Genomic DNA, 16,359 nt, shown 5'->3' on the forward strand with positions numbered 1-16,359 from the left:
CCAGAAGCCCCCAAACTGGTTGGAATGCCCCTTTAAAATTACCCAAATCCCACACCCATTGTGGTCCAGTCTTGCAAATAACAGAACAATTGGCAAGTATGAATAACTAGGCCCGAATGTGTCCATTATTTTTATGGACCTCTGTAGATTAGCACTTCTCAATCCCCATTTTGTTGGCGACCATTCTGGAATGTTCCAACATTCATTCGAGTCTATGGCCAGCTTACAAGTGTGCTTATTAAGAGCTGCTCACAAGGTAGCTGGTATTGCTATGAACGTTACATTTTTTATTGTACTTTTATGTTGTTTGTAGGTACAAAATTTTGTGCTGATAAATTTTTAAAGGGAATTTAGGAGAAACTTTGCGTCTGCTAACCTGATAGTATGGACAGATAGGTGTTGTAACGCTGAGATGAAAACTATGCTTAGTTTGTAAATCGGTGGACCAGTTCCAGAGATATTGCCCTAAAACAGTATATGTAAATGAGCTTCCTTGGTACACTGGAGGAAGTCCTAAAGCCGCAAATGCACCACTTTCCCAGCCCACTGGTTAGATGAATTCATAAATATTCATGGTGATTTAGGCTAGGGGTGACATCACAGCTTAATGATCTCAAACATTAATGAAGCTGTGCCATCCGCAGACTGGGAAAGTGGTGCACTGAGCGGCACTTGGACTACCTTATGTGTACCAAGGAAGTTCTTTTACATGCAATGTTTTTGGGCATTATCTCAGGAACTGGACCACCAATTTACAAACGGAGCACAGCATTCATCTAAGCTCCACAGCGCTGATCTACGTCTACTGAGAGGCTGGTATGGGTGAGGTTTCTGCTAGGTTCCCTTTAATAGAACCTTATTAGAGGTTATAGCTCTGTTCTTCTGATACAGAGCTCCAAATCTTCTGCAAGGAAATGCAAAAGACAGTAACTGCCACTAAAGCGGTGTGTGCCTTCTCTATGGCTTTCTGTGCCCAGATCTGATGGGAGTTGTAGTTTTTCTTTGGAGCTCTGTATCAGATGACAAGCTCAAAATTGATAAAAATATATTAAAAAGTTTTTCTTCCCAAATTCTTCAGGGCAGAGCACAGATTTCTAATTCCCTATGTGGAGCTTCCTCCTGCCCTCATTGTTGCCCTCTGCTGGCTATTGCATTCAGTAAATGGGTGACGGGCAGTGGCCACAGCTCTGAGCTCATTTCTGGGTAACATAAAAAATAAATAGTTGCTGGTAAAAACCCATTCAACCACTGTCCTTACAAACTAAGCTGAATATCTTCACTACACCGGCACTAACTACTATTATGCTGCCCCCTATGGGTAAGACTATATAAGCAGGTAGAAGAATTTTCTGACCGGAGATGGAATGTTCTATGTTTGGGCTGTAGGGGCTTCATACTGTGCTTGTGGAGTTGTAATACATACGCTGAGTTCATGAGGGCGCTCTGCACACATAGAATATATATATATATACATATATAGAAAAATACTCTGTTATTCTGTCTCTGCAGCGTCATTCAGCCGTTGCGTCCACGGATCGTCCACGTTCTACATTCAGGGTTTATTCTGTAGATACGTAGAGAACGACCATAGATAAAAATATTAAAAGTCCATTTCACAGAGGTTCTTCTTCGGGACGTGTCACCCCCCAGGTACCAGTCCGATAAATGTAAATTCGTGTAGACGGGTCAGTATATCGTATTGAATTTTCATACAACCCAACAATATAAGTGGGGTATACACCAATAAAAGACTTGCTGCTGTCACTTGTGATGGAAAGTTTAAGGGGGTAAACAAGTCCCCCTCGGTCCCTTCATTCAAACATCTCGTAGTGGCGAGTCTGTCTCACTCGGGGAACCATATCCAATAGTAACCTGTAAGTAAAGGAAATGGATGAAAATGGCATAAATTACTATATACTTTACTATACTGTACAGATATTCAGTGTTGCCTTCACTGTTTACATTGCCAGGCAGCTCCTTGTGGGCAGACCTGAGCTATTGACAACCCTACTGTAACTGTTTACATTGCCAGGCAGCTCCCTGTGGGCGGGACTGAGTGATTGACAGCCCTGCGGTAACTGTTTACACTGCCAGGCAGCTAACTGTGGGCGGGACTGAGTGATTGACAGCCCTGCGGTAACTGTTTACACTGCCAGGCAGCTCCTTGTGGGCGGGACTGAGTGACTGACAACCCTGCTGTAACTGTTTAAACTGCCAGGCAGCTCCCTGTGGGCAGAAATAAGTGATTTACAACCCAGCTGTAAGTGTTTACACTGCCAGGCAGCTTCTTGTGGGCGGGACTGAGTGATTGACAGCCCTGGTGTAACTGTTTACACTGCCAGGCAGCTCCTTGTGGGCGGGACTGAGTGATTGACAGCCCTGCTGTAGGTGTTTGCACTGCCAGGCAGCTGCTTGTGAGCTGGACCAAGTCATTGATAGCCCTGCTGTGACTCTTAATTTCATGTTATATCAAGTTAATTTTCTGCCTGATCAGTCTCTGCTATTTAAGTTTTAGTTCCAGGCACTGAGGTGACTATACATGTACAGAAAGAGAGTGTTTCTATAAGAGGCATTACAACTGTCTCTCATGCCCAGTCTGTCCTGATGTCTTCATTATTCCAACTTCCTGTCTGGTGTACATCCTGTAACAGACTTCCTCCATCTGTGTACACTCTAGCTGGGAATTCAGTCAACTCTGTCTCCCTTCCACTATGTGGGAGAGGTTGTGGTCAAGAAGGTGTAGTGGAAGGGAGATAGACTTGGCTGAATTTCCAACTAAAATATACAACAGGAACAAGTCTGTTACTGGATGTACAACAGACAGGAAGTGAGGCTAATGAAAACAGGAGACAGTTTATATTCAAGGCAAAAAGAAGGCATGAAAGAGCGCAGTAAAGCAGTAAAAATACTTTACCAATATATGTATATTTATTAGACAGTTGAAAATAAATTTCATCACTGAAAAATACCTTTAGTAGGGCTTATGCAAATATATTTCAAAATGGGCGTTCCCAAGTGGATTAGGGTGTGGCTTAAAAGTCTAACTACTACAGTGGACTGGGAGTGTGGCTTAAATGTCTCATGTAAAACTCTTAGTTATAAAAGTAAACTGATTAAAAATAGTTCACAAAGGGCTAAACTTACTTAATCCCATAGGTCATAATTATTAGTCCAATCATGATTCCAACAGATCCGTCCAGGTACCAGACAGAGGAGTGGTGCTTGTAGACCTCAGCGCTTATGAGAATGGAAAATCCCATGATGCCGCCCACCAAAGAGTTAAATCCTGGAATAAAATTAACATAAAATATATCAATAAAGATACAAGATACCAGGATTATAATAATTATATTCTTGTATATAGGAGCAGTATTATAGTAGTTATATTCTTGTATATAGGAGCAGTATTATAGTAGTTATATTCCTGTATATAGGAGCAGTATTATAGTAGTTATATTCCTGTATATAGGAGCAGTATTATAGTAGTTATATTCTTGTATATAGTAGCAGTATTATAGTTTGCGGGGTTGGCGGTCGCTGACTGACACGGTGTGGAGTTAGCGTAGGGACCCGTGCGGACCAGAGGACGTGCGCGGTGGTACACGGGGCAATATGGTTGATTAATTCATATACAGACACTCTGGTGTTGATTTTTAATATAGGCCTAGCGGCATTAGTATCAGCCATAGATGGGATGTGCAGCGGTTCCATTCTCTCCAGTTCGTGTTTTACAGTTCTCCCTCTCTGAACAGCTAGCACTCCTTTATAAGACCCACATGACCAAAATTAGCAGGATATGTCTGTGCTCACATGTCTGGACCCTATGTCTTCCCCATTCTGTGAGAGCAGCAATGGTAAGTGTAATACCATATCCATACTTGTGTCGTTTGGGGGCAGCCTTCCCCGCCGGTGGTGCTGGCTGGGTTTTGGTGGGGCTTTTTGGGTCTGGTCCTGTGACATTGGGGTTGCAGGGCCGTTCCATGGCCTCCCTTCCCAGCACGTGCACGCTTTGCGGGGTTGGCGGTCGCTGACCAACACGGTGTGGAGTTAGCGTAGGGACCCGTGTGGACCAGAGGACCTGCGCGGTGGTACACGGGGCAATATGGCTTGATCAATTCATATACAGACACTCTGGTGTTGATTTTTAATATAGGCCTAGCGGCATTAGCATCAGCCATAGATGGGATGTGCAGCGGTTCCATTCTCTCCAGTTCGTGTATTATAGTAGTTATATTCCTGTATATAGGAGCAGTATTATAGTAGTTATATTCCTGTATATAGGAGCAGTATTATAGTAGTTATATTCTTGTATATAGGGGGCAGTATTATAGTAGTTATATTCTTGTATATAGGAGCAGTATTATAGTAGTTATATTCTTGTATATAAGGAGCAGTATTATAGTAGTTATATTCTTGTATATAGGGGCAGTATTATAGTAGTTATATTCTTGTATATAGGAGTAGTATTATAGTAGTTATATTCTTGTATTTAGGAGCAGTATTATAGTAGTTATAGTCTTCTATATAGGAGCAGTATTATAGTAGTTATATTCTTGCACATCTCATCCAAATGTACCCAAGTTGAACACTGCACAATATGATGCCACATGGATGCGTGTGTGTTAGCCCAGTGTAATGCTTCTATTGTTACATCTATCAGATATGGATATATTCCCTGTCTGATAGGAAACTCTTTTTCAACAGTTGGCAGTGACATATAAAATCCGGTCTGTAGGACTATGAATGTTCTGTGCTACCTTCATATTCTTTATTACATATCAATATTTGATTAAAGTTAGCAATTGTAATTTCCAAAATCATAGTGAAGGATGTCTCCTCTTCATGAATATATTAATGTGCCCTCTGGCACATTATAATAGTAGTTATATTCTTGAATATAGGAGCAGTATTATAGTAGTTATATTCCTGTATATAGAGGGCAGTATTATACTTGTTATATTCTTATATATAGGAGCAGTATTATAGTAGTTATATTACTGTATATAGGAGCAGTATTATAGTAGTTATATTATTGTATATAGGAGCAGTATTATAGTAGTTATATTCCTGTATATAGGGGGCAGTATTATACTTGTTATATTCTTATATATAGGAGCAGTATTATAGTAGTTATATTATTGTATATGTGGGGAAGGATTAGTTATATCTCTTATATTATCATAGTTATACCCTATCATTCCTATTAGTATCAGTAGTGACTGGAGTGTAATATTAATGCCGGTGTATAATACAGACCGGTTACAATCACTATTACAATGGTTATAATGTCTGATTCCTCTCCAGGTGCGGGGACATGTTCAGATGTATAATGTGTTACACTGTGTTCAGAATGGGGTTATGTCGTCCTCCGCACACAGACTGCTGGGAATAATTCCTGCCTGGCTTTATTTAATGGCTGCAGCTATTCCTCTGTGGTTTGCGCTTGTATCCCATCCATTATAAAAGCGCAGGCTTGTAGCTGAGGCTCAGGACAAATTACATTAGTTGTGATGGAGCATCTGCCGCAGCGGAGGGGAGCGGTCTCTGTAATTATATCTACATGGAGGCGACTAGTTCTGCAGACATTTGCATCAGATTTCTCAGTTTCTTCAATAGTCACAGAATATTTCCTTATGTCCTTGTGACCGGTCGGGGTCTCAGCAGTTGGACCCCCACCGATCGGCCATGGGATACGGGATCACTTCCCCAACCATATATTCTCCATTATACGTTACTTACCATCAGTGATCAGCGCTCGACTGGTCAGGATTTTCCCCAACATGAATTTTGCGACGGCCAATAGGGTACAGAAGATTCCACTTAAAACGGACACACTGAATAAGAAGCTATCCTGCAAGACAAGATGGAAGTATTAGCATCTCCTGACTTGATGGTGTAGGATGTCAGAATGTAAGGAAAAGTTGTCTCATAGTGAGAACGCCTTAAAGGGGTACTCCAGCCAAAATCGTTTTCTTTCCAATCAACTGGTTTCAGAAAGTTATGTAGATTTGTAATTTACTTCTATGTAAGAATATCAAGTCCTCCAGTACTTATCAGCTGCTGTATGTCCTCTGTCCATGTCAGGAACTGCCCAGAGCTTCAGCAAATCCCCATAGAAAACCTCTCCTGCTCTGGGCAGTTTCTGACATGGACTGTCTGCTTTTTTTCACAAGAAAGTGGCAGTGTATTTTCTAATTGTGGATAACCCTTATACCCATTCCGCTATACATGTTCCGGGGCTGACCCTGCCCCAGCTGTCATTGCTTGGGGATTTGACATCCTGGCCATGTAATAATCCCTGTTTCTTCCCCACTATCTAGACGTTTATATGCCAAATTTTTGGACTCCAAAACGCCCGATGCTTCGCAGTCAAGGGTGCCACTTGGATGTGACGGCCACTTGTAAACGCCTCTGGGTGCCATCATGGTTCTCCTATTATACTTAGGCAAAGTGTAGAGAGAGATCAGCTATCAAACAACGCACTGCAATATATACTGGTATTGCAGTGAACTGTACAAGTCATCATACCGTTCAGTCTCCTGCTCCTGGGTGGAATACATAAGTATTAAAAATGTAAAAAAAGCATAAGGCTATGTTCACACTATGTAAAAACAACGGCCGTTCTTCATAACAACAGTTGTAGTTGTGAAATAAATGCCGTTATTTTTACATAGTGTGAACCTAGCCTAAGGCCTTATTCACACAGTGTGAAACACGGCCGTTCTGTGACCAAGCCAGGTCACAGAACGGCTGGTGTTAAGTGAGGTCATCCCGGCCGGTACTGCAGTACCGGCGGGATGATCTTCATTTCTGTTGGATTCAGATGCGGATGAGTGCGCCCGCATCCCAATTCAACATTGCACACAATGGAAAGTGCAGCTGGAGCCGCACTTTCCATTGTTTGAACTGACAGGTCTGTGCGGCCGCTATTCAATAAATAGTTGACGCACAAAACTGACATGTCAGTTTTCCGTGCGGCCGGTTGGAATCCGGCCGGAGCGTATACTATGGGGGAGATTTATCAAAGGGTGTAAAATTTAGACTGGTGCAAACTGGCCACAGCAACCAATCACAGCCCAGCTTCCAACTCTGGTGAAAGGAAAGCTGAGCTGTGATTGGTTGCTGTGGGCAGTTTGCACCAGTCTAAATTTTACACCCTTTGATAAATCTCCTCCTATGTGTATTCGCTCCAGCCGGGATTCCATTTATTCAAATACAACGTATGTTTTGCATAAATTACGGCCTTTGTTGCAAACTGCAACAACGGACATGATTTATGCAAAACATACGTTGTGTGAACATGGCCTAAATCTGTTTTTTAAATATTATTAATTTCTGATCAGACGACTTTTACCAGCTTTCACGTAAGATAATCGAGAGGAAAAAAAATTCTAAATGTATAAATTACTGCATTTCAGCCACCTCAGAAAACATCAAATAAAAAAATGATAAAAATGTCATCAATAAAAACTCTAGCTGCTCCCAAACAGCAAGGCCCGTGTCTGGCTCTAAGGATAGGAAAATAAAAAGGGCAAAGTAATAAAAACTACTATGATTTGTAAAAAGCGCTAAAACATAACAAAAAGGAGATTAAATATAATATATATGTTATATAAACCAGATATTTTTGTTTGTTTCATACATTCCCATAAAATCTATATAGTCCTATAAAAAAGAAAGCCACATACAGCTCTGTCAACAGACAAAATAAAGTTATGGTTCCTGTACCTTAAAAAATTAGAAAGTTATACAGATTTGTAAATTATTTCTATTAAAAAAAATCTCCAGTCTTCCAGTACTTATCAGCTGCTGTGTGCCCTGCAGGAAGTGGTGTATTCTTTCCAGTCTGAACCAGTGCTCTCTGCTGCCATGTCAGGAACTGTCCAGAGCAGGAGAGGTTTTCTATGGGGATTTGCTGCTGCTCTGGACAGTTCCTGATGTGGACAGATGTGGCAGCAGAGAGCGCTGTGTCAAACTGGAAAGAATACACCACTTCCTGCAGGACATACAGCAGCTGATAAGTACTGGAGGTTTTTGAATAGAAGTAAATTACAAATCTATATAACTTACAGAAACTAAATGATTTGAATTTTTTTTTGCCAGAGTACCCCTTAGACTTTAACCCCATTATTTTGTTGTTGTTCAGTTTTGCTTTTGTCCCTCCTGTTTGGCAGGTACGCCGCTGCAGTCAGTATAGATAGTTTTAAAAACATTACTTTTATCCGTTCAAATTTCTCAAAAACAGAAGGACAAAGACTTGTTCCGGAATGTTCCAAACTCTTTCACACGTCTCTTCCCCTTTAAGTCTCTATTACTGTGCTCGGACCCATATTATATCAGTGGTGATGCCATAAGACATAAGAGTTTTTAGCGTTTTAACCGTTTTTTTTTTTTACATGTTTATTTTTGTATTTTTTGTTCTGCGTCGCGGAGAACACAGGTTCCTGTCTGTTCCATCTTCCCCCGTCAGCTGTTTCTGGCTCCCCGGGGACGGGGACGGGTTACGGTTCACCTCTAATTACTATTCACCTCACAGATCTGCCTCTTAGTTTCTTCGCTCTAGAGATGGGCATGCGACAGCGATGTAGAGCGAGTGATCCCTGCACTGTCATCGCCCCCGTCCCAGCCCTGATTGTTAGTGACGCTTCATTAAGAGGAGACTTCTTAGCATGCACGGGGGATACAGCGCCAATTTACACTCATTTATCAAACCCATTGAGTAGAATATACAATTTATTATAGGAATACTCCTCTGTCACTTACTACATCACATTCCTTGCTCTTAATTTCCACATCGCTGTTCCCGAGAGACATAAAATTAGTTTCGCTCCAGGATCCGCACCTGTTCCTGCTGTCTAACTGCACAGTACAACTCCCAGCATTAAGTCCAATCACGTACAACGTTTCTAATACCTGTTCACTCATAGCAGTATTATAGTAGTTATATTCTTGTATATAGGAGCAGTATTATAGTAGTTATATTCCTGTATATAGGAGCAGTATTATAGTAGTTATATTCCTGTATATAGGAGCAGTATTATAGTAGTTATATTCTTGTATATAGGAGCAGTATTATAGTAGTTATATTCCTGTATATAGGAGCAGTATTATAGTAGTTATATCCCTGTATATAGGAGCAGTATTATAGTAGTTATATTCCTGTATATAGGAGCAGTATTATAGTAGTTATATTCTTGTATACAGGGGCAGTATTATAGTAGTTATATTCCTGTATATAGGGGCAGTATTATAGTAGTTATATTCCTGTATATAGGGGCAGTATTAGAGTAGTTATATTCTTGTATATAGGAGCAGTATTATAGTAGTTATATTCTTGTATATAGGAGCAGTATTATAGTAGTTAAATTCTTGTATATAGGAGCAGTATTATAGTAGTAATATTCTTGTATATAGGAGCAGTATTATAGTAGTTATATTCCTGTATATAGGAGCAGTATTATAGTAGTTATATTCCTGTATATAAGGGGCAGTATTATAGTAGTTATATTCTTGTATATAGGGGGCAGTATTATAGTAGTTATTCTTGTATATAGGAGCAGTATTATAGTAGTTATATTCTTGTATATAGGAGCAGTATTATAGTAGTTATATTCTTGTATATAGGGAGCAGTATTATAGTAGTTATATTCCTATATATAGGAGGCAGTATTATAGTAGTTATATTATTGTACATAGGAGCAGTATTATAGTAGTTATATTCTTGTATATAGGGGCAGTATTATAGTAGTTATTTTCTTCTATATAGGGGCAGTATTATAGTAGTTATGCGGTTCAGGGAAGAAACAGAGTGCTGCACCTCACACCTATGGCTGATACTAGTGCCCCTAGGCTAAATAAAAACACATCAGAATTTTGTGTATGAATTGATCAAGCCATACTGCCCCATGTACCTCGTGCCGGTATCTGATACACATGGGTCCCTACACTAAGTCCACACCGTGCCAGTCAGTGGCCACCAACCCCGCAGGCACGCACAGCCAGGGAACGGGGGCCATGGGACGGCCCTGCGACCCCCATGCCACAGGACCAGACCCACAAACACCACACCAGAACCCGGCCAGCACCGCCGGCGGAGAAGGTCGCCCCCAAACAGCACAAGTCTGGATAAGGTATTGCGCTCACCATAGCTGCAGCAAACAGAATGGGAAAAAACAGGAGGGATTAAAACCATGTGCACTCAGGTGTCTCCTGCTAATTGCGGTCATGTGGGTCTCACCAGGAGGAGTGCAATACACGGAGAAAAGAGAGAAACAAAATGTGGCTCAGGGAAGAAACAGAGTGCTGCACCTCACACCTGCGGGGTTGGCGGTCGCTGACCGACACGGTGTGGAGTTAGCGTAGGGACCCGTGTGGACCAGAGGACCTGCGCGGTGGTACACGGGGCAATATGGCTTGATCAATTCATATACAGACACTCTGGTGTTGATTTTTAATATAGGCCTAGCGGCATTAGTATCAGCTATAGATGGGATGTGCAGCCGTTCCATTCTCTCCAGTTCGTATTATAGTAGTTATATTCTTGTATATAGGAGCAGTATTATAGTAGTTATATTCTTGTATATAGGAGCAGTATTATAGTAGTTATATTCCTGTATATAGGGGCAGTATTATAGTAGTTATATTCCTGTATATAGGGGCAGTATTATAGTAGTTATATTCTTGTATATAGGAGCAGTATTATAGTAATTATATCCCTGTATATAGGAGCAGTATTATAGTAGTTATACGGTTCAGGTAAGAAAAAGAGTGCTGCACCTCACACCTATGGCTGATACTAGTACCTCTCGGCTGCATAAAAAACATCAGAATTCTGTATGTGAATTGATCAAGCCACACTGCCCCATGTACCTCGTGCAGGTATCTGATACACATGGGTCCCTACACTAAGTCCACACTGTGCCGGTCAGTGACCACCAACCCCGCAGGCGTGCACAGTCAGGGAAGGGAGGCCATGGAACGGCCCTGCAACCCCCATGCCACAGGACCAGACCCAAAAAGGCCACACCAAAACCCAGCCAGCACCGCCGGCGGAGGAAGCTGCCCCCAAACAGCACAAGTCTGGATAAGGTATTGCACTCACCATAGCTATCACAGATAGAATGGGACAGACAGGAGGGATTAAAACCATGGGCACTCAGGTGTCTCCTGCTAATTGCGTGGCGTGCCATGGCCTCCCTTCCCTGACTGTGCACGCCTGCGGGGGTGGTGGTCGCTGACCGGCACAGTGTGGACTTAGTGTAGGGACCCATGTGTATCAGATACCTGCACGCGGTATATGGGGCAGTGTGGCTTGATCAATTCACATACAGAATTCTGATGTTGTTAATGCAGCCGAGAGGTACTAGTATCAGCCATAGGTGTGAGGTGCAGCACTCTTTTTCTTCCCTGAACCGTATTTTGTTTCTCTCTTTTCTCCGTGTTTTGCACTCCTCCTGGTGAGACCCACATGACCGCAATTAGCAGGAGACACCTGACTGCTCATGGTTTTAATCCCTCCTGTCTGTCCCATTCTATCTTTGATAGCTATGGTGAGTGCAATACCTTATCCAGACTTGTGCTGTTTGGGGGCAGCTTCCTCCGCCGGTGGTGCTGGCTGGGTTTTGGTGTTGCATTTTTGGGTCTGGTCCTGTGGCATGGGGGTTGCAGGGCCGTTCCATGGCCTCCCTTCCCTGACTGTGCACGCCTGCGGGGGTGGTGGTCGCTGACCGGCACAGTGTGGACTTAGTGTAGGGACTCATGTGTATCAGATATCTGCACGCGGTACATGGGGCAGTGTGGCTTGATCAATTCACATACAGAATTCTGATGTTGTTAATGCAGCAGAGAGGTACTAGTATCAGCCATAGGTGTGAGGTGCAGCACTCTTTTTCTTCCCTGAACCGTATTTTGTTTCTCTCTTTTCTCCGTGTTTTGCACTCCTCCTGGTGAGACCCACATGACCGCAATTAGCAGGAGACACCTGAGTGCTCATGGTTTTAATCCCTCCTGTCTGTCCCATTCTATCTTTGATAGCTATGGTGAGTGCAATACCTTATCCAGAGTTGTGCTGTTTGGGGGCAGCTTCCTCCGCCGGTGGTGCTGGCTGGGTTTTGGTGTGGCATTTTTGGGTCTGGTCCTGTGGCATGGGGGTTGCAGGGCCGTTCCATGGCCTCCCTTCCCTGACTGTGCACGCCTGCGGGGGTGGTGGTCGCTGACCGGCACAGTGTGGACTTAGTGTAGGGACCCATGTGTATCAGATACCTGCACGCGGTACATGGGGCAGTGTGGCTTGATCAATTCACATACAGAATTCTGATGTTGTTAATGCAGCCGAGAGGTACTAGTATCAGCCATAGGTGTGAGGTGCAGCACTCTTTTTCTTCCCTGAATCGTATTATAGTAGTTATATTCCTGTATATAGGAGCAGTATTATAGTAGTTATATTCTTGTATATAGGAGCAGTATTATAGTAGTTATATTCTTGTATATAGGGAGCAGTATTATAGTAGTTATATTCCTATATATAGGAGGCAGTATTATAGTAGTTATATTATTGTACATAGGAGCAGTATTGAAGTAGTTATATTCTTGTATATAGGAGCAGTATTGTAGTAGTTATATTCCTGTATATAGGGGCAGTATTATAGTAGTTATATTCCTGTATATAGGGGCAGTATTATAGTAGTTATATTCTTGTATATAGGAGCAGTATTATAGTAATTATATCCCTGTATATAGGAGCAGTATTATAGTAGTTATACGGTTCAGGTAAGAAAAAGAGTGCTGCACCTCACACCTATGGCTGATACTAGTACCTCTCGGCTGCATAAAAAACATCAGAATTCTGTATGTGAATTGATCAAGCCACACTGCCCCATGTACCTCGTGCAGGTATCTGATACACATGGGTCCCTACACTAAGTCCACACTGTGCCGGTCAGTGACCACCAACCCCGCAGGCGTGCACAGTCAGGGAAGGGAGGCCATGGAACGGCCCTGCAACCCCCATGCCACAGGACCAGACCCAAAAAGGCCACACCAAAACCCAGCCAGCACCGCCGGCGGAGGAAGCTGCCCCCAAACAGCACAAGTCTGGATAAGGTATTGCACTCACCATAGCTATCACAGATAGAATGGGACAGACAGGAGGGATTAAAACCATGGGCACTCAGGTGTCTCCTGCTAATTGCGTGGCGTGCCATGGCCTCCCTTCCCTGACTGTGCACGCCTGCGGGGGTGGTGGTCGCTGACCGGCACAGTGTGGACTTAGTGTAGGGACCCATGTGTATCAGATACCTGCACGCGGTATATGGGGCAGTGTGGCTTGATCAATTCACATACAGAATTCTGATGTTGTTAATGCAGCCGAGAGGTACTAGTATCAGCCATAGGTGTGAGGTGCAGCACTCTTTTTCTTCCCTGAACCGTATTTTGTTTCTCTCTTTTCTCCGTGTTTTGCACTCCTCCTGGTGAGACCCACATGACCGCAATTAGCAGGAGACACCTGACTGCTCATGGTTTTAATCCCTCCTGTCTGTCCCATTCTATCTTTGATAGCTATGGTGAGTGCAATACCTTATCCAGACTTGTGCTGTTTGGGGGCAGCTTCCTCCGCCGGTGGTGCTGGCTGGGTTTTGGTGTTGCATTTTTGGGTCTGGTCCTGTGGCATGGGGGTTGCAGGGCCGTTCCATGGCCTCCCTTCCCTGACTGTGCACGCCTGCGGGGGTGGTGGTCGCTGACCGGCACAGTGTGGACTTAGTGTAGGGACTCATGTGTATCAGATATCTGCACGCGGTACATGGGGCAGTGTGGCTTGATCAATTCACATACAGAATTCTGATGTTGTTAATGCAGCAGAGAGGTACTAGTATCAGCCATAGGTGTGAGGTGCAGCACTCTTTTTCTTCCCTGAACCGTATTTTGTTTCTCTCTTTTCTCCGTGTTTTGCACTCCTCCTGGTGAGACCCACATGACCGCAATTAGCAGGAGACACCTGAGTGCTCATGGTTTTAATCCCTCCTGTCTGTCCCATTCTATCTTTGATAGCTATGGTGAGTGCAATACCTTATCCAGACTTGTGCTGTTTGGGGGCAGCTTCCTCCGCCGGTGGTGCTGGCTGGGTTTTGGTGTGGCATTTTTGGGTCTGGTCCTGTGGCATGGGGGTTGCAGGGCCGTTCCATGGCCTCCCTTCCCTGACTGTGCACGCCTGCGGGGGTGGTGGTCGCTGACCGGCACAGTGTGGACTTAGTGTAGGGACCCATGTGTATCAGATACCTGCACGCGGTACATGGGGCAGTGTGGCTTGATCAATTCACATACAGAATTCTGATGTTGTTAATGCAGCCGAGAGGTACTAGTATCAGCCATAGGTGTGAGGTGCAGCACTCTTTTTCTTCCCTGAACCGTATTATAGTAGTTATATTCCTGTATATAGGAGCAGTATTATAGTAGTTATATTCTTGTATATAGGAGCAGTATTATAGTAGTTATATTCTTGTATATAGGGAGCAGTATTATAGTAGTTATATTCCTATATATAGGAGGCAGTATTATAGTAGTTATATTATTGTACATAGGAGCAGTATTGAAGTAGTTATATTCTTGTATATAGGAGCAGTATTGTAGTAGTTATATTCTTGTATATAGGAGCAGTATTATAGTATTTATATTCCTGTATATAGGAGCAATATTATAGTAGTTATATTCTTGTATATAGGGAGCAGTGTTATAGTAGTTATATTCTTGTATATAGGAGCAGTATTATAGTAGTTATATTCTTGTATATAGGGTTCAGTGTTATAGTAGTTATATTCTTGTATATAGGAGCAGTATTATAGTAGTTATATTCTTGTATATAGGAGCAGTATTATAGTAGTTATGTTCTTGCATATAGGGAGCAGTGTTATAGTAGTTATATTCTTTTATATAGGAGCAGTATTATAGTAGTTATATTCTTGTATATAGGGTTCAGTGTTATAGTAGTTATATTCTTGTATATAGGAGCAGTATTATAGTAGTTATATTCTTGTATATATGGTTTAATGTTATAGTAGTTATATTCTTGTATATAGGAGCAGTATTATAGTAGTTATATTCTTGTGTATAGGGGCAGTATTATAGTAGTTATATTCTTGTATATATGGTTTAATGTTATAGTAGTTATATTCTTGTATATAGGAGCAGTATTATAGTAGTTATATTCTTGTGTATAGGGGGCAGTATTATAGTAGTTATATTCTTGTGTATAGGGGGCAGTGTTATAGTAGTTATACAGTGTGTAGAAAAAGTAAGACGCACTCACCGTATCGGCTGCAGATGAAGTCTTTATTTCAAATAGAAGTTCATTAGTTCATGGGGAAGGAAGAGAAGGGCAGTACAGTGTCCACGCAGCTAATGACCGTTTTCGCGTCACCTGACGCTTCTTCCGGCTGTGGTCCACAGCTGGAAGAAGCGTCAGGTGACGCGAAAACGGTTACCGATACGGTGAGTGCGTCTTACTTTTTACATATATACATATTGTCTGTTTTTAAGACGCACCCCATTGCATGCTTCGATGTACAAGGCTAGCAACGTCCTGATATCCAGCTCCTAGCTTACATACCTTAGCTCACAAGCTAGCATGGTGCCGGTCTATTCATCTACTACATAGATTATTGTAGTTATATTCTTGTATATAGGAGCAGTATTATATTTATAGTTATATTCTTGAATATTATAATATTATATACTAGGCTGCATACTGACGCATGATGGGGTGGAGGCATTCACAATAAAATGTTAATTCCTAGGAGTTTTCTTTCCTCTCACTACTGAAACATTATTGAACCTGGGAGCTGGTATTAGAGATCTCTTCTCCCAGGCTGCAGGTTTCCCCAGTTTATTCATCATACAGTGGAGGATTACATTCGGCCCCTTCTTGTGAGCAGCAATAATTACGATGCTGAATTAAATTCTACGCTAATTCCGTTCTGTGGGGATTGAATATTTATTTTTAGAGTCCAATATCGGACGGCGCAGAAACATTTATTAAAGATTCCGCACACACCGTCCAAATCAGCCAATATAAGGAATCGGTGTTAGCGTGCGGCCGCAATCCCAGGAGTCACCATTATTATTGGCTGTAATTGCAGTTCAGAACTTGTTTCACCAACAAAAGTAATAATAAAGAATCAAGTGTTATTAAAGGGGCCCAGAATAATAGAACCATCATCTGCATGAACAGTAGGGATGAGCGAACCTCGGCTAAGCATGAGTCTGTCCGAACCCCAGCGTGCAGCATTTGATCACCACTAGCTGGTGGAAGAAGTCGGATGCAGCCCCAGGGACCCCTGGAAAACATGGATACAGTCATAGGCCATA

The 16,359-nt window shown here is 42.4% G+C and overlaps 1 protein-coding gene across 1 annotated transcript in view; it reads right to left on the reverse strand.

Annotated features, from left to right (window-relative positions):
• Nucleotides 1-1,630: 1,630 nt before the first annotated feature.
• TMEM163 (transmembrane protein 163) overlaps nt 1,631-16,359 on the reverse strand; it is a 93,925-nt gene continuing 79,196 nt past the window's right edge. Inside the window, exons 6-8 of the mRNA XM_069982641.1 lie at nt 5,740-5,851; nt 3,145-3,286; nt 1,631-1,872 (exon numbers count right to left, since the gene is read on the reverse strand). Coding sequence (XP_069838742.1) covers nt 1,812-1,872; nt 3,145-3,286; nt 5,740-5,851 — 315 coding nt within the window. The 3' untranslated portion in view covers nt 1,631-1,811. The remainder of the gene's footprint in view (nt 1,873-3,144; nt 3,287-5,739; nt 5,852-16,359) is intronic.

Source organism: Dendropsophus ebraccatus, chromosome 9 (genome assembly GCF_027789765.1).
Source record: "Dendropsophus ebraccatus isolate aDenEbr1 chromosome 9, aDenEbr1.pat, whole genome shotgun sequence".
Classification (NCBI taxonomy): domain Eukaryota; kingdom Metazoa; phylum Chordata; class Amphibia; order Anura; family Hylidae; genus Dendropsophus; species Dendropsophus ebraccatus.